The sequence below is a fragment of the Pseudorca crassidens genome, chromosome X (assembly GCF_039906515.1).
Source record: "Pseudorca crassidens isolate mPseCra1 chromosome X, mPseCra1.hap1, whole genome shotgun sequence".
Taxonomy (NCBI): domain Eukaryota; kingdom Metazoa; phylum Chordata; class Mammalia; order Artiodactyla; family Delphinidae; genus Pseudorca; species Pseudorca crassidens.
In genome coordinates this window covers 78,394,171-78,417,493 of record NC_090317.1, presented here as the reverse complement: position 1 = coordinate 78,417,493, position 23,323 = coordinate 78,394,171, and the positions used below count along the sequence as shown (strand labels likewise).

General features: G+C 37.4%; 1 protein-coding gene across 1 annotated transcript in view; it reads left to right on the top strand.

The window, feature by feature from the left end:
- The window catches only part of ZC3H12B (zinc finger CCCH-type containing 12B), a 661,885-nt gene that overhangs the window by 617,136 nt on the left and 21,426 nt on the right, over positions 1-23,323 (top strand). The window contains exon 3 of the mRNA XM_067723920.1: positions 8,786-9,545. Coding sequence (XP_067580021.1) covers positions 8,941-9,545 — 605 coding nt within the window. The 5' untranslated portion in view covers positions 8,786-8,940. The remainder of the gene's footprint in view (positions 1-8,785; positions 9,546-23,323) is intronic.

Here is a 23,323-nt window from a genome sequence, read left to right as displayed (position 1 = left end):
TTTCTGGTCCTACATTTCAGTCTTTAATTCATTTTGAGTTTAATTTTGTATGTGGTGCTAGAAAATGTTGTATTTTCATTCATTTACTTGTAGCTGTCCAGTTTTCTCAGCACCACTTATTGAAGGGACTGTCTTTTCTCCATTGTATACTCTTGCTTTGTTGTAGATTAATTGATCATAAGTGTGTGGGCTTTTTTTTTTTTCTGGGCCATTTTGTTCCGTTGAGCTATGTGTCTGTTTCTGAGCCAGTACTATACTGTTTTGATTATTGTAGCTTTGTAGTATAGTCTGAAGTCAGGGAGCATGATTCTTCCAGCTCTGTTATCAAGTTGTTTGGGCCATTCAGGATCTTTTGTGTTTCCATACAAATTTTTAAATTATTTGTTCTAGTTCTGTGAAAAATGCCCTTAGTATTTTGATAGGGATTGCATTGGGGATTGTATTGAATCTATAGATTGCCCTGGGTAGTATAGTCATTTTAACAATATTAATTCTTCCAATTCAAAAACAAGGTATATCTTTCCATCTGTGTCCTCTTCAGTGTCTTTCATCAGTGTCTTAGAGTTTTCTGAGTACAAGACTTTTACCTCTTTAGGTAGATTTATTCCTAGGTATTTTATTCTTTTTGATGTGATGGTAAATGGGATTGTTTCCTTAATTTCTCTTTCTAATAGTTTGTTGTTATTGTAGAAATGCAACAGATTTCTTTATATTAGTTTTGTATCCTGCAACCTTACCAAATTCGTTTATGAGCTCTAGTAGTTTTCTGGTGGCAGTTTTAGGATTTTCTTTGTGCAGTGTCAGGGCATCTCAAAATAGTAACAGTTTTACTCCTTCCTTTCCAATTTGGATTCCTTTTATTTATTTTTCTTGTCTGATTGTTGTGGCTAGGACTTCCAATTATATGTTAAATAAAAGTGGTGAGAGCAGGCAGGCACCCTTTTCTTGTTCCTCATCTTAAAGGAAATGCTTTCAGCTTTTCACTGTTGAGTATGATATTAGCTGTGGGTTTTTCATATATGGCTTTTATTATGTTGAGGTAGGTTCCATCTATTCCCACTTTCTGGAGAGTTTTTATCATAGATGGATATCAAATTTTAACAAAAGTATTTTCTGCATTTATTGAGATGATCATATGATTTTTATTCTTCAGTTTGTTAATGATGTGTATCACATTGATTGATTTTTGGATATTGAAAAATCTTTGCATCCCTGGTATGAATCCCACTTGATCATGGTGTATGATACTTTTAATGTATTGCTGGATTTTGTTTGCTAATATTTTGTTGAGGATTTTTGCATCTATGTTCATCAGTGATATTGATCTCTAATTTTCTTTTTTTGTGATATCTTTTTCTGGTTTTGGTATCAGGGTGATGCTGACCTCTTAGAATGAGGTCAGGTGTGTTCTTTCCTCTGTAAATTTTGGAATACTTTGAGAAAGATAGGAGTTAACTCTTCTCTAAATGTTTGGTAGAATTCATCTGTGAAGCCATCTGATCATGGACTTTTATTGGTTGGGAGGTTTTTTGATTATTGATTCAATTTCATTACTGGCAATTGGTCTGTTCATATTTTCTATTTCTTCCTGGTTCAGTCTTGGGAGACTGTACCTTTCTAAGAATTTATCCATTTCTTCTAGGTTGTCCATTTTATTGGCATATAGTTATTCATAGTAATCTCTTATGATCATTTGTATTCCTGTGGGTATTTCTGTATTTGATATGGGTATTTTCTTTGAGGATACCTATTATGAAAAACCTGCTAGAAGGGAAAGGAATGGGCAGCTGTCTAATTAGGTATCCCTAAGTGTCTCTTGAAACATGCCTTCCCAGATCACAGTTTGAGATTTAACTGCTCTACAAATAAGAAAGTGGCTTAGTCACATGTAGATAATTGAGAATTAACTATTCTGTTCTTGATTTGGCTACTGCTTGATGGCTCTGTTCTACATGGTTATTGGACTTTTTTGAATATTTCCAATGATTTTGGCTCAGTAGACATGGTCAGATGTTTCTGTCTCCATACAGGGTGTTGTTTAGCAGATTTTGGAGAAGATGAAGTGGGGTTTGTAGTAGAACCTGATGGATATTGGAAAATTACTCTGTGCAAATGCAAAATGAACGAATCATATTTTGTAATAAAAGGATGGGGGAGGGGTGGAGGAAGAAAGTGGACTGAGCAGACTGAATGGTAAGGTGAAGATTCTTTTTCCCTTGGTGGAAATTCCTTGTCACTCTTGACAGCTTTTGCCTGCATTTGTTTTTCTGTTTTTTTAGCTTCAAAGGCAAGTTTTCAATCATTTGTTTATTATATTCTTAAGAAAATTATAGGCAAGCTCTGTACCTATAACACACAGCCAACTGATGACAAATCTCTCAACTTCTTAAAACAAATTATATCCAGTCCTTTAATTTCTTCTGATGAATGTGATTTTCCAAAATATGTCAGTATTTGTGATTTTTTAAATCAATAACAATGAAAGATAAAAACTCTTTACAATACCTGTCGTAAGTAACAGCTAGAACATCGTCTTTGAAAGTTTTCCCCCCAGTCACCTTCCTTTTTCAGTAAAAGTAACTATTTTCCTTTAGCCATCTTCACCAGTAATATTAAGCATGAGGCATTAATTAAGGCACAATATCATATTAATCTTCATATATCTATAACATTAAAAATTCTTTCCTACCCAGTAAATTGTTACTCTTTCCTTTAAGACTCAACTCATATTGTCCCTATACTTTTTAACAGTTAATCATTTGTCACAGGTTATAATTATGAATTATATAAGTATTTGATTATTGTCTATCTCCACTCCCACCACCACCACTATAAGCACTATGAGATCAGAATCCTTGTCTGTTTTTACACCCTACCAGATAACATGTCTCTTGGTACATAGCACTAAGTAGATGTTAATTAATTAATTAGTCAGAAAATTACTCCAAATATTATATCTTTCTTGAATTCTTCATAATCCCTTCAACCACCACCCTCATCTCCCACCCTGCAGTTAGAATCGAACATTCCCTCTTCTGTATGTAAATGGAAATTTTCAAGTAACTTAAAGGACCAACCATGCATCCATATTTGCCTGGGAATTCCCCAGTTCATGCCTATTGTTCTGACGTAATTATTAGTAATGATCCTTCATTCTCAAAATTGTCCCCACTTGAACTAAAATTGATATGATCACCCTCTATAGAATTGTGTTTCAGCATTCCCTAGGGCCATTTCTAGTCATTTTTAAAATTAGTTTGAGAGTTCTTTGAGGACAGGATCAGTTCTGATCTCTCCTTCTAGACCCAGGGCTTATCACAGTTTCTGGCACTCAGCGATTGTTCTTTTGAATGAAAAGACTTTCCTGCTATCTTTGCCTCAAGAAGTTTGCATTGTAAAACAACACAAAACAAACACAAAAAAACACATGATACTTACACACCTACGTAGGTTTTAGGACAGACAACCAGCATTTCTCTTAAAAACTTGCTTAAGGCTTTAAAAAGTAAATCAAAGTTTATGTCTGCCAAGTCATTTATTTATCTTCTATCTTAGGTTATTGAGTAAGAAACTTTCACAGTAATAACTAGACATTTGGTCTGCTAGCTAAGAGCAGTCAAACTTATCTTTTACAGGTACCTGTCATTTGCCAGGAAAATATACATTTAGTCTTATAAACAGTTCTTGTTAAGTGACTTTGGAGCTTTGAATAAATGCAAGAGGAAAGTTTTCAATTTCCTGTGTGCACTAGAAATTATTTTCAAGAGAATAAAATGTAAGTCAGTAGTAAATATGGAACTTATAAAGGAAATAGGATTTAAAATTTATATAACAAAGATTAATGGAGAAGTGACAGTGAAATGGGTGTCTATGTGTCTATTCATTAAGGGAAAAATTTGAAGTAACAAGTGGTGATATAATCATTAGAGAAGTCATATGCTGCCTGAATGTCAGGTCTGAGATGTCAATTCTGTGTGCATATGTTGTTTCCAAACGTGACTTTCCTAAGATAAGTATGCAGTTATCTATATTATTCTTAGATAAAACTACTGATGAATTTTCTTCTTGTTTAAATGAATAGAATTAAAGTGTAACTGGAAAACCCTAGTACACTAATTACATAGATAGTCTGGTTTTAGATTAGTGAGCACAGCTGCTATCTGAAGAGCTTATCAATGCTCACAGGTCTATAGTCTTGCCTCACTGTCAATCTTCTCTTTTTTTAAACCAAACTTCTGGTGGTGTCTGTTGTACCCTTTACATATATTGAGAGCCTACTATGTTCTGTTCACTTTTCTAAGCACTCTCCTTACTCATTTTATGTAATCCTTGTTCTGTGAGGTAACTATCCGTATCCTCATTTCATATATGAGGAAACCGAGGCTCAAAGTAAAGGAAACACCTTGGACAGGTTAGAACTCAAACCTGAGGGGACAGATGATGTAGGTGAAAGGAGTTTAGAAATAAAATGCCCCTATTTCTCTTCTGTAATTAATGTTCTTTTCAAATATTCTAGTTTCTCATGCAAATTAAGTTGATTTTCTCCTTTTTACAATATAATAAATACAATTACAGTAGATAAAAGAGGCTGCAGATACAATTCATGAGTGTGCACACACCTTTTTTTCTTGTCTGGAGCACACGTCTCTATTCGTGACTCTTATAGCCAGCTTCAATTGCTTTAAAGCAATTTTAATGGTTTACCAGTCTCCCCAGTAGATGGGGACCCTGATATTTTGCAAAAAGTAATGCTGGAGAAGTTGTCCTCTTCAGGAGTGGAGTTCAGCTTTAGCTAGAAGAATATGGTGTGGTATTCGGAGAATTTACCTGGCAGAAAGTAAAAAAGAGTTCTTAAAAGATGTGTATGTTTCTGCACCCTGTTGAAATGCCATGTTTCTCTTCCTTCATTTTTGTGATAAGCAGTTAACTTTAGATATGACTTTTGTGTGTGGGGGGGAATTAAACCACTATGACTATCACTGAAAATTTTGTGTCTAGATTTAGTAGAGAATTAGAGACACTTAGATGGCTCTGTAGTGCAATGGATAGTGCATCGGACTTCTCGAGACTCTATTTTTTTAATGTGAGTCCAATCATTTTTTATTGAATTATAGTTGATGTGCAATATTATGTTAGCTTCAGGTTTACAACTTAATGATTTGACATTTAAATACATTACAAAATTATCACCCCAAAATTCTAATAACCATCTGTCACCATACAAAATTATTACGACATTATTGACTATATATTCCTTATGCTGTGTATTGGATCCCTGTGACATTTATTTTATTATTGGAAGTCTGTACTTCTTAATCCTCTTCACCTATTTCACCCAACCCCTCACCCTCACCACCCAGCCCCAGCCAGCAACCACGAGCTTGTTCTCTGTATCTATTGGTCTGTTTCTGTTTTGTTATGTTTATTCATTTGATTTGTTTTTTAGATCCCACATATAAGTGAAATTTACAGTATTTGTCTTTCTTTGTCTGACTTATTTCACTTAACATAATACCTTCTAAGGAATTCCCTGGAGGTCCAGTGGTTAGGACTCCATGCTTTCACTGCCAAGGACCCAGGTTTGATACCTGGTCAGGAAACTAAAAACAAACAAAAAACAACAACAAAAATAATACCTTCTAGGTTCATTCATGTTGTCTCAAAAGGCAAGATTTCATTAATTTTTATAGCTGAATAATATTCTGTGTGTGTGTGTGTGTGCGTGTATACACAAATATATCTCACACCTCTTTTATCCATTCATCTATTGATAGACACTTAAGTTGTTTTCATAGCTTGGTTGCTGTAAATAATGTTGCAATGAACATAAGGGTGCATATATCTTTTTGAATTGGTGTTTTTGCTTACTTTGTGTAAATATCCAGAAGTGGAAATGCTGGTAGTTCTATTTTTAATTTTTTGGGGAACCTCCATGCTATTTTCCATATTGGCTGTGCCAAGTTACATTCTCACCAACAGTGCAGGAGTATTCCCTTTTCTTCACATCCTCACCAGCACTAGTTAGTTGTTGTCTTTTTGATGATAGCCATCCTGATAGGTGTGAGGTGATAGGTGTGAGGTGATATTGTGGTTTTGATGCATTTTGTTGATGATTAATGAAGTTAGGGATCTTTTCATATCTCTGACCAGTTTTTAATCAGAAAGTTTGGGGCTTTTTGTTATTGAGTTGTATGAGTTCTTTATATATTTTGAATATTAAGCCCTTATCTAACATGTCATTTGCAAATATCTTCTCTGATTCAGTAGGTTGCTTTTCTTTTGTTGATAGTGCACAAGCACTTTTTAGTTTGATGTAGTCTCATTTGTTTATTTTTTTCTTTTGTTGCCCTTGCCTGAGGACACAGATCCAAAAAATGTTGCTAAGACTGTTGTCAAAAAGCATACTGCTTATGTTTTCTTCTAGGTGTTCTATGGTTTCAAGTCTTACACTTAAATCTTTAATCCATTTTGAATTTATTTTTGTATATGGTGTAAGAAATTAGTCCAGTTTGATTCTTTTACATGCAGGTGTCCAGTTTTCCCAACACCATTTATTGAAGAGGCTGTCTTTTCCCTATTGTATATTCTTGTCTCCTTTGTCATAAATTAATTGACCCAATAGACTTTGGTTTATTCTTTGGCTCTCTATTCTCTCCCATTGATCTATGTGTCTGTTTTTGTACCAATACCACACTATTTTAATTACTATAAATTTTTAGTAAAGTTTTAAGTCAAGGAGCATAATACATCCAGCTTTGTTCTTTTTTCTCAAAATTGCTTTGGCTATTCAGTGCCTTTTTTGGTTCCATATAAATTTTAGAATTATTTATTCTAGTTCTGTGAAAACTACCATTAATGTTTTGATAGGGATTGCATTGAATCTGTAGATTGCTTTGTGTAGTATGGAAATTTTAACAATATTAATTTTTCCAATCCATGAGCAAGGTATATCTTTCATTTGTTTGTGTTGTTTTCAATTTCTTTCATCAGTATCTTATCCTGTTCAGAATACAGGTCTTTCACTGCCCTGGTTAAATTTATTTCTAGGTATTTGATTCTTTTTGATGCAATTGTAAATGGGATTGTTTTGTTAATTTCTCTTTCTGATAGATGGTTTTTAGTGTATAGAAACATTAGAGATTTCTGTATATTAATTTTGTATCCTGCAACTTTATCTCATTTGTCAGTTCTAATAGCTTTTTTGGTGGAGTCTTCAGGGTTTCTATATATAGTATAATGTCATCTGCAAGAGGTTTTACTTCTTTCTTTCCAATTTGGATTACTTTTATTTCTTTTTCTTATATGATTGCTGTGGCTAGAGCTTCCAATACTGTGTTGAATAAAAGTGGTGAGAGTAGGCCAACTTGTCTTGTTCCTGATCTTGGAGGAAATGCTTTCTGGTTTTCACAATTGAGTATAATGTTGGTTGTTGGGGTATATATGGCCTTTATTATGTTGAGGTATCTTAACTCTATACCCACTTTCTGGAGAGTTTTTATCATAAACAGATGTTAAATTTTGTCAAAAGCTTTTTATGCATCAATTGAAGTGATCATATGATTTTTATTCTTCAATTTGTTAATGTGGTATATCACATTGATTAATTTGCAGATATTGAAAAATCCTTGCATCCCTGGGATAAATCCCACTGGATCATGGTGTGTGAACCTTTTAGCTTAGTGTTGAATTTAGTTTGCTAATATTTTGTTGAGTGTTTTTGCATTTATGTTTATCAGTGATTTTGGCCTGTAATTTTCTTTTTTATGTTGTCTTTGTCTAGTTTTGTTATCAGGGTAATGCTGGCTTGGAAGCAGCATTGAAAGCATTCCCTCCTCTTCAACTTTCTGGAATAGTCTGAGAAGGAGAGGCAGTAACTCTTTTAAAAATGTTTACCTGTGAAGCCATCTTATGCTGGACTTTTGTTTGATGGGAGGTTTTTAATTACAGATTTAATTTCATTACTGGCAATTGGTCTGTTCATATTTTTATTTATTCCTGATTCAGTCTTGAGAAACTGTGTTTCTAGGAATTTATCCATTTCTTTCAGGTTGTCCACTTTTTGGCATATAATTTTTTGTAGAAATTTCTTATAATTCTTTGTATTTCTGTGCTGTCAGTTGTAACATCTTTTTCACTTCTGATTTTATTTATTTAGGCCCTCTCTGTCTCTTTTGTTTGATGAGTCTGGCTAAAGTTTTATCAATTTTGTATATCTTTTCAAAGAACCAGGCCTTACTTTCATTGATTTTTCCATTGTTTTTTAGTCTGTATTTCATTTATTTCTGCTCTAATCTTTATTATTCATTTCTTTCTACTAACTCTGGGTTTTGTTTCTTCTTAATTTTCTAGTTCCTTTAGTTTAGATTCTTTACTTGAGACTTTTCTTGTTTCCTGAGGCAGGCTTGCATCACTATAAACTTCCCTCTTACAACTGCTTTGCTTCAGTCCCATAGATATTTGTATCATTGTGTTTACATTTTTATCTCAAAATATTTTTTATTTTCTATTTGATTTCTTCAATGACCTATTGGTCATTTAGTAACATGCTGTCTAGACTCCATGTGTTCAATTATTTTCTTTTAGTTGTTTATGTTGTAGTAAATTTTATAGTCTCATATCATTGTGGTCTGAAAAGATGCTTGGTAATATTTCAAGAGTCCAATCATTATAAGCAGAAAAATATAATGTCAGACAACTGTAGTTTCTTAGGAAGAAAACACTGTGTTCTAAAATACTTTTTCATAAGTTTACTAAACATGATTATGGTATGTGTGTTTATTTGTAGGAACTGGTAACATCTAAACATAACAAACCAAACAGGCAAACCCTTGTGCCATCACTACCACCCCATTTTACACAAAGGGAGGCCAATGTACATGGATTCCAAGAAGGCTAAAAAGAAAAAGAGCTGATTAGACCTCAGATTGCCCACTAAACGGGATGACGGCCACAGCTGCAGTGGAAACACCAAAAATGAAGAAGAATGCCTCCAAGGAAGAGAAGCAGCAGCCTAAGCAAGAGAACACAGAGCAGCATAATGCTGATTCTGAAGAGTTGAACTCTGAGAGTGACCCTGAACAGATGAGCCTTAAAAGCAGCAGTAATGACAACAGCTGCCAACCTGGAGATGTTCAGTTGAAGAAAAAGGATATTCCCTCTAAGCCACACCGCCAGCTTTGTAGATCACCCTGCCTAGATCATCCAAGCTTCTCCCAGAGTAGCATTCTACAGGATGGGAAGCTTGACTTGGAAAAAGAATACCAAACCAAGATGGATTTTGCTTTAAAGCTGGGCTATGCAGAGGAACAGATTCAATTAGTACTGAATAAGCTGGGTCCAGAATCGCTTATTAATGATGTACTGGCAGAACTTGTCAGACTTGGAAACAAAGGTGATTTGGAAGGGCAAGTCAACTTGAGTTTGTTAGTGCCTCGGGGTCCCAGCTCCAGAGAAGTTGCAAGCCCTGAACTGTCTCTTGAAGATGAAATAGACAACAGTGACAATTTGAGACCAGTTGTCATAGATGGAAGTAATGTGGCAATGAGGTAAGACTGGTATATTTTCTTTCTCTTTCTTTAAAACTGCCCTGTATGCAGACATTGCTTAGCAGACTATCTAGAGGTACATTTCAATATACAGTTCTATATAATCTTCATAGCAACTTTATTTTACAGATGAGAAAACTAGAGCTCGGCAAGGTTAAATGACTTCCTTGCGAACACTTGATATAGGTAATATGTAGCAAAGTGAGGATTTAAGTTTTCTGGCTTCAGATGAATGAAATGAAATTAACATTTGTAATCTATTTTGTGCCAAGTACTTTGCATATATGATTTAACTTGCAGGTGAGCCAACTCAAGTTCAGAGGTTAAGTAACCGCCAAGGTTACACAAGTAATAAATGGCAGTTTGTATTAAAACCTGAATCTGACTCCAATGCTCCTTCTGCAATATCATGCAACAGTATGTGGCTATTAATGTTATTAAGAATATTTGACATTGGGCTTCTCTTGTGGTGCAGTGGTTGAGAGTCCGCCTGCTGAAGCAGTGGACGCGGGTTCATGCCCCGGTCAGGGAGGATCCCACATGCCGCAGAGCAGCTGGGCCCGTGGGCCATGGCCGCTGAGCCTGTGAGTCCAGAGCCTGTGCTCTGCGGCGGGAGAGGCCACAGCAGTGAGAGGCCTGTGTACCGCAAGAAAAAAAAAAGAATATTTGACACGGTTTCTATTTTTTTTAACATCTATATTGGAGCATAATTGTTTTACAATGGTGTGTTAATTTCTGCTTTATAAAAAAGTGAATCAGTTATACATATACATATGTTCCCATATCTCTTCCTTTTTTTTTAATAGTTATCTTTTATTTATTTATTTTTGGCTGTGTTGGGTCTTCGTTTCTGTGCGAGGGCTTTCTCTAGTTGTGGCAAGCGGGGGCCACTCTTCATCGTGGTGCATGGGCCTCTTCACTATCGTGGCCTCTAAGGTTGCAAAGCACAGGCTCCAGACGTGCAGGCTCAGTAGTTGAGCTCACGGGTCTAGTTGCTCTGTGGCATGTGGGATCTTCCAAAACCAGGGCTCGAACCCGTGTCACCTGCATTAGCAGGCAGATTCTCAACCACTGCTCCACCAGGGAAGCCAATCTCTTCCCTCTTGTGTCTCCCTCCCTTCCACACTCCCTATCCCACCCCTCTAGGTGGTCACAAAGCACCGAGCTGATCTCCCTGTGCTATGCAGCTGCTTCCCACTAGCTATCTATTTTATGTTTGGTAGTGTATATATGTCCATGCCACTCACTCACTTTGTCACATCTTACCCTTCCCCCTCCTCTTATCCTCAAGTCCATTCTCTAGTAGGTCTGTGTCCTTATTCCCATCTTACCCCTAGGTTCTTTGTGACATTTTTTTTCTTAGACACCATATATATGTGTTAGCATAAGGTATTTGTTTTCTCTTTCTCACTTACTTCACTCTATGACAGACTCTAGGTTCATCCACCTCACTACAAATAACTCAATTTCATTTCTTTTTATGGATGAGTAATATTCCATTGTATATATGAGCCACATCTTTATTCATTCATCTGTTGATGGACACTTAGGTTAATTCCATGTCCTGGCTGTTGTAAATAGAGCTGCAATGAACATTTAGGTACATGACTCTCTTTGAATTATGGATTTCTCAGGGTGTATGCCCAGTAGTGGGATTGCTAGGTCATATGGTAGTTCTATTTTTACATTTTCAAGGAACTTCCATACTGTTCTCCATAGTGGCTGTATCTATTTACATTCCAACCAACAGTGTAAGAATGTTCCCTTTTCTCCACACCCTCTCCAGCATTTATTGTTTCTAGATTTTTGGATGATGGCCATTCTGACTGGTGTGAGATGATATCTCATTGTAGTTTTGATTCACATTTCTCTAATGATTAATGATGCTGAGCATTCTTTCATGTGTTGCTGGCAATCTGTATATCTTCTTTGGAGAAATGTCTATTTAGGTCTTCTGCCCATTTTGGATTGGATTGTTTGGTTTTTGTTATTCAGCTGTATGAGCTGCTTGTAAATTGTGGATATTAATCCTTTGTCAGTTGCTTCATTAGCAAATACTTTCTCCCATTCAGAGGGTTTTCTTTTGGTCTTGTTTATGGTTTCCTTTGCTGGCCAAAAGCTTTGAAGTTTCATTAGGTCCCATTTGTTTATTTTTGTTTTTATTTCCATTTCTCTAGGAGGTGGGTCAAAAAGGATCTTGCTGTGATTTATGTCATAGAGTGTTTTGCCTATGTTTTCTTCTAAGAGTTTGATGGTGTCTGGCCTTACATTTAGGTCTTCAATCCATTTTGAGTTTATTTTTATGTATGGTGTTAGGGAGTGTTCTAATTTCATTCTTTTACATGTCCAGTTTGCCCAGCACCACTTATTGAAGAGGTTGTCTTTTCTACACTGTATATTCTTGCCTCCTTTATCAAAGATAAGGTGACCATATGTGCATGGGTTTATCTCTGGGCTTTCTATCCTGTTCCATTGATCTATATTTCTGTTTTTGTGCCAGTCCCATACTGCCTTGATTACTGTAGCTTTGTAGTATAGTCTGAAGTCAGGGAGCCTGATTCCTCCAGCTCCATTTTTCGTTCTCAAGATTGCTTTGGCTATTAGGGGTCTTTTGTGTTTCCATGAAAATAGTGAAATATTTGCTTCTAGTTCTGTGAAAAATGCCAGTGGTAGTTTGATAGGGATTGCATTGAATCTGTAGATTGCTTTGGGTAGTAGAGTCATTTTCACAATGTTGATTCTTCCAGTCCAAGAACATGGTATATCTCTGCATCTAGTTGTATCAACTTTAATTTTTTTCAGCAGTGTCTTATAATTTTCTGCATACAGGTCTTTTGTCTCCTTAGGTAAGTTTATTCCTAGATATCTTATTCTTTTTTGAAATGGTAAATGGGAGTGTTTTCTTAATTTCACTTTCAGATTTTTCATCATTAGTGTATAGGAATGCCAGAGATTTCTGTGCATTAATTTTGTATCCTGCTACTTTACCAAATTCATTGATTAGATCTAGTAGTTTTCTGGTAGCTCCTTTACGATTCTCTATGTATAGTATCATGTCATCTGCAAACAGTGACATCTTTAATTCTTCTCTTTTGATTTGGATTCCTTTTATTTCTTTTACTTCTCGGATTGTTGTAGCTAAAACTTCCAAAGCTATGTTGAATAAGAATGTGAGAGTGGGCAACCTTGTCTTGTTCATTATCTTATTGGAAATGGTTTCAGCTTTTCACCATTGAGGATGATGTTGACTGTGGGTTTGTCATATGTGGCCTTTATTATGTTGAGGTAAGTTCCCTCTATGCCCACTTTCTGCAGGGTTTTTATCAAAAATGGGTGTTGAATTTTGTCGAAAGCTTTCTCTGCATCTGTTGAGAGGATCATATGGTTTTTCTTCTTCAATTTGTTAATGTGGTATATCACGTTGATTGATTTGCGTATATTGAAGAATCCTTGCATTCCTGGACGAAACCCCACTTTCTCATGGTGTATGATCCTTTTAATGTGCTGTTGGATTCTGTTTGCTAGTATTTTGTTGAGGATTTTTGCATCTATATTCATCAGTGATATTGGCCTGTAGTTTTCTTTCTTTGTGACATCTTTGTCTGGTTTTGGTATCAGGGTGATGGTGGCCTCGTAGAATGATTTTGGGAGTGTTCTTCCCTCTGCTATATTTTGGAAGAGTTTGAGCAGGATAGGTCTTATCTGTTCTCTAAATGTTTGATAGAATTTGCCTGTGAAGCCATCTGATCCTGGGCTTTTGTTTGTTGGAAGATTTTTAATCATGGTTGCAATTTCAGTGCTTGTGATTGGTCTGTTCGTATTTTCTGTTTCTTCCTGGTTAAGTCTCGGCAGGTGGTGCATTTCTAAGAATTTTTCCATGTCTTCCAGGTTGTCCATTTTATTGGCATAGAGTTGCTTGTAGTAATCTTTCATGATTCTTTGTATTTCTGCAGTGTCAGTTGTTACTTCTTTTTCATTTCTAATTCTATTGATTTGAGTCTTCTCCCTTTTTTTTTTTGATAAGTCTGGCTAATGGTTTATCAATTTTGTTTATTTTCTCAAAGAACCAGGTTTTAGTTTCATTGATCTTTGCTATCGGTTCCTTCATGTATTTCTGATCTGATCTTTATGATTTCTTTCCTTCTGCTAACTTTGGGGTTTTTTTTTTTTTGTTTTTCTTTCTCTAATTGCTTTAGGTGCAAAGTTAGGTTGTTTATTTGAGCTGTTTCCTGTTTCTTGCGGTAGGATTTTATTTCTATAAACTTCCCTCTTTGAACTGTTTTTGCTGCATCCCATATGTTTTGGATCATCGTGTCTCCATTGTCATTTGTTTCTAGGTATTTTTTTATTTCTTCAGTGATCACTTGGTTATTAAGTAGTGTATTGTTTAGCCTCCATGTGTTTGTATTTTTTACAGATCTTTTCCTGTAATTGATATCTAATCTCATAGCATTGTGGTCAGAAAAGATAATTGATATGATTTCAATTTTCTTAGATTTACCAAGACCTGATTTGTGACCCAAGATATGATCTAACCTGGAGAATGTTCCCTGAGCACTTGAGAAAAATGTGTATTCTGTTGTTTTTGGATGGAATGTCTGACAAATATCAATTAAGTCCATCTTGTTTAATCATTTACAGCTTGTTTTTCCTTATTTGATTTCATTTTGGATGATCTGTCCATTGGTGAATGTGGGGTGTTAAGGTCCCCTACTATGATTGTGTTACTGTCGATTTCCCCTTTCATGGCTGTTAGTATTTGCCTTATGTACTGAGGTGCTCCTATGTTGGGTGCATAAATATTTACAATTGTGATATCTTCTTCTTGGTTTTATCCCTTGATCATTATGTAGTGTCCTTCTTTGTCTCTTGTAATAGTCTTTATTTTAAAGTCTATTTTGTCTGATATGAGAATTGTTACTGCAGCTTTCTTTTGATTTCCATTTGCATGGAATATCTTTTTCCATCCCCTCAATTTCACCCTCTGTGTGTCCTTAGGTCTGAAGTGGGTCTCCTATAGAACATAGGAGAGGCATATATATGGGTCTTGTTTTTGTATCCATTCAGCCAGTCTGTGTCTTTTGGTGGGAGCGTTTAATCCATTTACATTTAAGGTAATTACTGATATGTATGTTCCTATTCCTATATTCTTAATTGTTTTGGGTTTGTTATTGTAGGTATTTTCTTTCTCCTGTGTTTCTTGCCTAGAGAAGTTCCTTTAGCATTTGTTGTAAAGCTGGTTTGATGTTGCTGAATTCTCTCAGGTTTTGCTTGTCTGTAAAGCTTTTAATTTCTCCATCAAATCTGAATGAGATCTTTGGTGGGTAGAGTAATCTTAGTTGTATGTTTTTCTCCTTCATCACTTTAAATATGTCCTGCCACTCCCTTCTGGCTTGCAGAGTTTCTGCTGAAAGTTCAGCTGTTAACCTTATGGGGATTCCCTTGTGTGTTATTTGTTGTTTTTCCCTTGCTGCTTTTAATATGCTTTCTTTGTATTTAATTTTTGACAGTTTGATTAATATGTGTCTTGGCGTATTTCTCCTTGGATTTATCCTGTATGGGACTCTCTGTGCTTCCTGGACTTGATTAACTATTTCCTTTCCCATATTAGGGAAGTTTTCAACTATAATTTCTTCAAATATTTTCTCAGCCCCTTTCTTTTTCTCTTCTTCTTCTGGGACCCCTATAATTCGAATGTTGGTGTGTTTAATATGTCCCAGGTGTCTCTGAGACTGTCCTCAGTTCTTTTCATTCTTTTTTCTTTACTCAGCTCTGCAATAGTTATTTCCACTATTTTATCTTCCAGGTCACTTATCCGTTCTTCTGCCTCAGTTATTCTGCTATTGATCCCTTCTAGAGTATTTTTAATTTCATTTATTGTGTTGTTCATCATTGCTTGTTTCCTCTTTAGTTCTTCTACGTCCTTGTTAAATGTTTCTTGCATTTTCTCTATTCTATTTCCAAGATTTTGGATCATCTTTACTATCATTATTCTGAATTCTTTTTCAGGTAGACTGCCTATTTCCTCTTCATTTGTTAGGTCTGGTGGGTTTTTCCTTGCTCCTTCATCTGCTGTGTGTTTTTCTGTTTTCTCATTTTGCTTATCTTACTGTGTTTGTGGTCTCCTTTTCGCAGGCTGCATCTTTGTAGTTCCCGTTATTTCTGTTGTCTCTCCTCAGTGGGTAAAGCTGTTTCAGTGGGTTTTGTAGGCTTCCTGGTGTAGGGGACTAGTGCCTGTGTTCTGGTGGATGAGGCTGGATCTTGTCTTTCTGGTGGGCAGGTCCACTTCTGCTTGTGTGTTTTGGGGTGTCTGTGGACCTATTATGATTTTAGGCAGCCTCTCTGCTAATGGATAGGGCTGTGTTCCTGTCTTGCTAATTGTTTGGCATTGGGTATCCTGCACTGTAGCTTGCTGGTCATTGAGTGAAGCTGGGTGTTTGTGTTGAGATGGAGACCTCTGGGAGATTTTTGCTGTTTGATATTACGTGGAGCTGGGAGGTATCTTATGGACCAGTGTCCTGAATTTGGCTCTCCCACCTCAGAAGCACAGCACCGACTCCTGGCTGGAGCACCAAGAGCCTTTCATCCACATGGCTCAGAATAAAAGGGAGAAAAAAATAGAAAGAAAGAAAGAAAGAAAGATGATAAAATAAAATAAAGTTATTAAAATAAAAAATAACTGAAGAAAAAAATTTTTAAGTAAAAAAAAAAAAAACGGATGGACAGAAACCTAGGACAAATGGTGAAAGCAAAGCTATAAAGACAAAATCTCACACAGAAGCATACACATACACACTCCCAGAAAGAGGAAAAGGGGAAAAAATAATATATCTTGCTCCCAATGTCCACCTCCTCAATTTAGGATGATTCGCTGTCTATTCAGGTAATCCAGAGATGCAGGGTACATCAAGTTGATTGTGGAGCTTTAATCTGCTTCTTCTGAGGCTGCTGGGAGAAATTTCCCTTTCTCTTCTTTGTTCGCACAGCTCCTGGTGTTCAGCTTTGGATTTGGCCCCACTTCTGTGTGTAGGTCGCCTGAGGGCGTCTGTTCTTCACTCAGACAGGACGGGGTTAAAGGAAAAGCTGATTTGGTGTCTGTGTCTCACTCAGGCTGGGGTGAGGGAGGGGTACGGATGCGGGGCAAGCAGAGGCCTGCGTAATGTTTCAGCAGCCTGATGCATGCCATGCGTTCTCCTGGGGAAGTTGTCCCTGGATCACGGGACCCTGGCAGTGCCAGGCTACACAGGCTCCAGGGAGGGGAGGGGTGGGTAGTGACCTGTGCTCGCACACAGGTTTTTGGTGGCTGCAGCAGCAGCCTAAACATCCCATGCCCATCTCTGTGGTCTGTGCTGATAGCCACATCTAGCACCGGTCTCTGGAGCTCTTTAAGCAGCACTCTTGGTCCCCTCTCCTCTCACACCAGGAATCAAAGAGGGAAGAAAAAGTCTCTTGCCTCTTCGGCAGGTCCAGACTTTTCCCTGGACTCCCTCCTGGCTAGCCGTGGTGCACTAGCCCCCTTCAGCCTGTGTTCACGCCGCCAAACCCAGTCCTCTCCCTGCAATCCGACCAACGCCAGAGCCTCATCTCCCAGCCCCCGCCCACCCCGGTGGGTGAGCAGACAAGCCTCTTGGGCTGGTGAGTGCCAGTCGGCACCGATCCTCCATGCAGGAGTCTCTCCGCTTTGCCCTCTGCACCCCTGTGGCTGCGCTCTCCCCCGTGGCTCTGCAGCTTCCCCCCTCCACTACCCACAGTCTCAGCCCACGAAGGGGCTTCTAGTGTGTGGAAACCTTTCCTCCTTCACAGCTCCCTCCCACTGGTTCAGGTCCCATCCCTATTCTTTTGTCTCTGTTTTTTCTTTTTTTCTTTTGCCCTACCCAGGTACATGGGGAGTTTCTTGCCTTTTGGGAGGTCTGAGGTCTTCTGCCAGCATTCAGTGCATGTTCTATAGGAGCAGTTCCATGTGTAGATGTATTTCTGATGTATCTATGGGGAGGAAGGTCATCTCCACGTCTTACTCTTCCACCATCTTCTCAAATCCATCTGACATAATTTCTAGTAGCAGGGAATAGATTTACAGAATTCTTTTTTTTGAGTATTATATTTTTATTTTTTATTAAAGTACAGTTATTTACAATACTATATTAATTTTAGGTGTACAACATAGTGATTCAGTATTTTATAGTATTGAATCAGTATAGTAAAATTCTATATTTTACTACATTTAAAGTTATTATAAAATATTGACTATTTCCCTATGACTGTTCTCTGCACTATACAATAAAACCTTGTATCTTATTTATTTTATGCATAGAAGTTGGTACCTCTTAATCTCCTACCCCATATTGCCCCTCCTCCATCCTTCTTCCCAGTGATAACCACTAGTGTGTTCTCTATATCTGTGAGTCTGTTTCTGTTTTGCTATTTTCATTCGTTTTATTTTTTAGATTCCACATATAAGTGGTAGCATACAGTAATTACCTTTCTCTGATTTTTTCACCCAGCATAATACCCTCTAGGTCCATTCAAATTTTTTCAAATGACAAAATTTCATTCTTTTCTAAGGCTGAGTAATATTTCATTGTATATACACCACAGCTTCTGTATCCAATCATCTGTTTATGGACACTAAGGTTGCTTCCATATCTTGACTATTGTAAATAATGCTGCTATGAACATTGGGGTGCATATATTTTTTCCAAATCAGTGATTTTGTTCTCTTCAGATATATACACAGGGATGGAATAACTGGATCATATGGTAATGCTATTTTTAGTTTTTTGAAGAATCGCCTTAGTATTTTTATAATGGCTACACCAGTGTACATTCCCACCAACAGTACAGTAGGGCTCCCTTTTCTCCACATCCTCACCAACACTTGTTATTTTTTGTGGTCCTTTTGACAATAGCCATTCTGACAGGTGTGAGGTGATGTCTCACTTTAGTTTTTATTTGGATTTCGGAGATGATTAGCAACATTGAGCATCTTTTCATGTGCCTGTTGGCCATCTGTATGTCTTCTTTGGAAAAATGTCTACTCAGGTCTTCTGCCCATTTTTTAATTGAGTTGTTTGGCTTTTTTACGTTGAGTTGTATGTGCTGTTTATATATTTTGGACATTAACCCCATATCAGTCATATCACTAACAAATATTTTCTCCCATTCAGTAGGTTGTCTTTTCATTTTGTCAAAGGTTTCCTTTGCTGTGCAGTAGCTTTTAAGTCTAATTAGGTGTCATTTGTTTATTTTTACTTTTATTTCCTTTGCTTTGGGAAACAGATCCAAAAACATATCGCTCTGATTTATGTCAGAGTGTTCTGCCTATGTTTTCCTTTAGGAGTTTTATGGTTTACAGTCTTACATTTAGATCTTTAATTCATTTTGAATTTATTTTTTATGTCGTGTTACAGAATTTTCTAATTTCATTCTCTTATATGTAGCTGTCCAGTTTTCCCAGCACCACTTATTGAAGAGACTGTCTTTTCTCCATTGTGTATTCTTGCCTCCTTTGTTGTACATTAATTGACCATAAGTGTGTGTTTTTTCCTAGGCTCTCTATTATTTTCTATTGAGTTATGTGTCTGTTTTTGAGCCAGTACCATACTGTTCTGATTACTGTAGCTTTGTAGTATAGTCTGGATTCAGGGAGTATTATTTCTCCAGCTCTGTTTTTCTTTCTCAAGTTGTTTTGGCTATTAGGGGTCTTTTGTGTTTCCATACAAATTTTTAAATTATTTGTTGTAGTTCTGTGAAAAATGCCCTTGATACTTTGTTAGGGATTGCATTGAATCTGTAGGTTACATTGGGTAATATAGTCATTTTAACAGTATTAATTCTTCCAATTTAAAAACAGGGTATATCTTTCAATCTGTTTGTGTCCTCCTCAATTTCTCTCATCAGTGTCTTACAGTTTTCTGAGTACATGCCTTTTACCTCCATAAGTAGCTTTATTCCTAACTATTTTATTCTTTTTGATGTGATGGTGGAAAGGATTGTTTCCTGAATTTCTCTTTCCAACAGTTCATTTTTAGTGTATAGAACTGCAACAGATTTCTTTACATTAATTTTATATCTTGCAACCTTACTGAATTCATTTATTAATTCTAGTAGTTTTTTGTGGAGATTTTAGGGTTTTGTATATATAGTATCTTTTGATTTGGAGCATTAATCCATTGACTTTTAAAGTGATTATTGATAAGTATGTACTTATTGCCATTTTGTTACTTGTTTTCTGGTGGTTTCTGTAGTTATTCTCTATTCTTTTCTTCCTCTTGTGGTTTGATGATTTTTTAATGGTATGCTTGTGTTCCTTTCTCTCTAGTTTTTGTGTATCTATCATAGGTTTTGTTGTTGATGTTTATAAAATTATTTATTTATTTTTGGCTGTGTTTGGTCTTCATTGCTGCATGCGGGCTTTCTCTAGTTGTGGCGAGCGGGGGCTACTCTTTGTTGCGGTGTGTGGGCTTCTCATTGTGGTGGTTTCTCTTGTTGTGGAGCATGGGCTCTAGGCACACAGGCTTCAGTAGTTGTGGCACATGGTCTCAGTAGTTGTAGCTCATGGGCTTTAGAGCACAGGCTCAGTAGTTGTGGCACCCGGGCTTAGCTGCTCCACAGCATGTGGGATCTTCCCAGGCCAGGGCTCAAACCCATGTCCCCTGCATTGGCAGGTCGATTCTTAACCACTGTACCACCAGGGAAATCCCTAGCATAGGTTTTTGATTTGAGGTTACCATGGGGTTTGTATATGTTGACCTACAACTAAATGTATAGATCATGTTCTAAACTGATAGTCATTTAAGTCAAACACGTTCTAAAAAATCTACATTTTATACTCCCCTCCCCCCACAGTTTGTGTTTTTTATGTCATATTTTATATCATCACGTCTACCCCTTAACTCTCTATTGTAATTATAGTTTATTTTACAACTGTTATCTTTTAGTCTCATACTTGCTTATGTAAATTGTTGATCCACCACATCTACTATATATTTGCTTTTACTAGCAGGACTATTTCTTTCCTATAAGCTTTTACTTCTTGTTGTAACCTTTTATTTTCTACTTAGAAAATACCTTTTAACACTTCTTGTTGGGTCAGTTTAATACTGATGAACTCTTTTAGTTTTTGTTTGTCTCAGAAGTGCTTTTTCTCTTCTTCAATTCTGAATATCTTTTCTGGGTATAATATCCTAGGTTGTAGGTTTTTCACTTTCAGCACTTTAAATATATCATGCCACTCCATTCTGACCTGCAAAGTTTCTGCAGAAACATCAGCTGATAGCTTTGGGGGAGTTCCCTTGTATGTGACTCTTGTTTTTCTCTTGCTGCCTTTAAAATTCTTTCTTTGTCTTTAACTTTTGCCATTTTAATTATGATATGCCTTGGTATGTGTCTCTTTGGGTTCGTGTTGTTTGGGACTCTGTGCTCCCTGTGAATGGAAATCTCTTCTTCTTCTGGAATTTTTCAACCATAACTTCATCAACTACATTCTTTGCCTCTTACTCTCTCTCCTCTCCTTCTGTGACCCTTATGTGAATGTTAGTATGCTTGATGTTGTCCCATAGATCCCTTAAACTATCCTCTTTTTTTTTTTTTTTTTTTGGCAGTACGCGGGCCTCTCACTGTTGTGGCCTCTCCCGTTGCGGAGCACAGGCTCCGGATGCGCAGGCTCAGCCATCATGGCTCATGGGCCCAGCCGCTCCGCGGCATGTGGGATTTTCCCAGACTGGGGCACGAAACTGTGTCTCCTGCATTGTCAGGCGGACTCTCAACCACTGCGCCACCAGGGAAGCCCTATCCTCATTTTTTTAAAATTTTGTTTTTCTATTTACTGTTCTGATTGGGTGGTTTCCATTAGACTATCTTCCAGGTACTTATGCCGTCTTCTGTATCACTTAGTCTGCTTCCAGTGTGTTTTTCATTTCAGTTATTGTATCCTTCAGCTCTGACCAGTTGTTTTATATTTTCTAGCTCCTTGTTAAAATTCTCATTTTGCTTGTCTATTCTTTTCCCAAGTTCAGTTAGCCTTCTTATTACTAATGGTTTGTACTCTTTATCTAGTAAATTATTTACCTCTCTTTCATTAGGGGTTTTTTTCAAAGGCAGGTTCTTTTTCTTTCATTTGAAACACATTCCTTTGTCTTCTCATTTTGTTTAACTTTCTCTGTCTCTATAGAATTAAGTGAAACTGTTACTTTTCCTGATCTTGAAGCGGTGTTCTTTTGTGGGAGTGTCCTTATGCAGTCTGTGTGTGCCCAGTGACTTTGGTGGGAGAGCTGAATCTGAAATGAGCACAGGTCACATCTTCCCCAGGTGTGTGCTGACAGCTACCACCCTAGTTGGTGGTAGGGCTGGATATGGAGGAGCTAGAGCCAGAAACAGATGTGAGCTGGGGCTTCTCCTCTGATCAATGGTTGTCACCACCCTATGGGGGCTGGGGTCCAAGATGCTGGAGTAGAAGCCCTAAGGGTTGGGTCCAAGCTGGTCCCATACTCTCTAAGTGTGCACTCTCCCCCAGCAGCAGCACCTCCACCCTAGTGGAGGGCAGAGCCAGAGCAAGTGGAGTTGGAACAGTAGCCCAGTGAGGGCTGGAGTGGATTCTGGGGCAGTTGTGAGAAACCAGCCAGAGTCCCAGGCTGTTTTCAATATGCTTTCTTTGCCTTGTTCCTGGGAGTAAGGAAGTGTGCATGCATACTGTTCATGATGGAGTCTCAGTTTCTCACAGCCCCTCTAGTAAGTCCCACCAGTTTTCAAACAAGGTAAGGGGACTCATCTTCCCAGTGTGAGACCCCAGTGCTGGAATGCCAAATATGTGGCTAGAACCATATATTTGGCATCCACTCACTTCCTAGGGAGTATCTCCAAGCCTATGATATACCCCTCTACTTCTGTGTCCCCCGCTAGTAGCACAGGTCCCAAACTGATCACTTCTCCTCTCTGCCTGACTCCTTGCAGATCTTTCTTTATAGGCTTGGTTGTAGAAGAGCCTTTCTGCCAGCCTCCAGTTAGTTTTCAGTGAGAGTTGCTACACATGTAGATATATTTTTGATGTGTTTGTGGGGGGAGGTGAGCTCCCACAAATGTCCTCCTACTCTGCCATCTTGATTCCCCCTTTTTAAAATATGTTTAAAAATCACAGCATCATAATAGGCTATGTAAAGGAGGCTAGACATCTCCCCTGTTTTAATGAGGGGAAACTAGAAGCATAGTAACAAGAAAGTTAAGTGACCTGTACACAATATTCCAGGAATCAGAATGATGCAATGGGCGGTGAAAAGCAGAGAGTGATTTCTGTGCCCAAAGGACCAAAGGTAACTTTGCCCCCCTCCCTAATAGGCATAAACTAGAGTGATTCTTGAGGGGAAGAGGTATGGATCTGCTAAAATCAATTTTTTTTCCAGATCAGGCCACCCAAAACACTTTAGATTGGACCCATTTCCCAAGACCCACTCTTCTTTAAGTGTTTTGTGTTTTGGGGGTGGGGATGAGAAGAACCCAGGACTTCTTTGAGAACTTTGAATTCATGGTGATATAAGATCTTCCTTGTATTTGGAATTCTGTTCAAGGATTGCTGATTATGAAGGACGCTTTATGGTTCTTTTGCTTTGTAAGGAATAATGAAGAGATTAATTACCAAGGTAATTAGTTTCAACATATCTAGTCTTTGCCAATAGTAAACTCTCATGCTGATAGGAAGATAAACTTTTGTCTTTTATAGTAGTTGATTTACTATGTTAAAGATACCTCACACAACTTAAAGAGAGCAAAAAAAAATCAGCACTCAA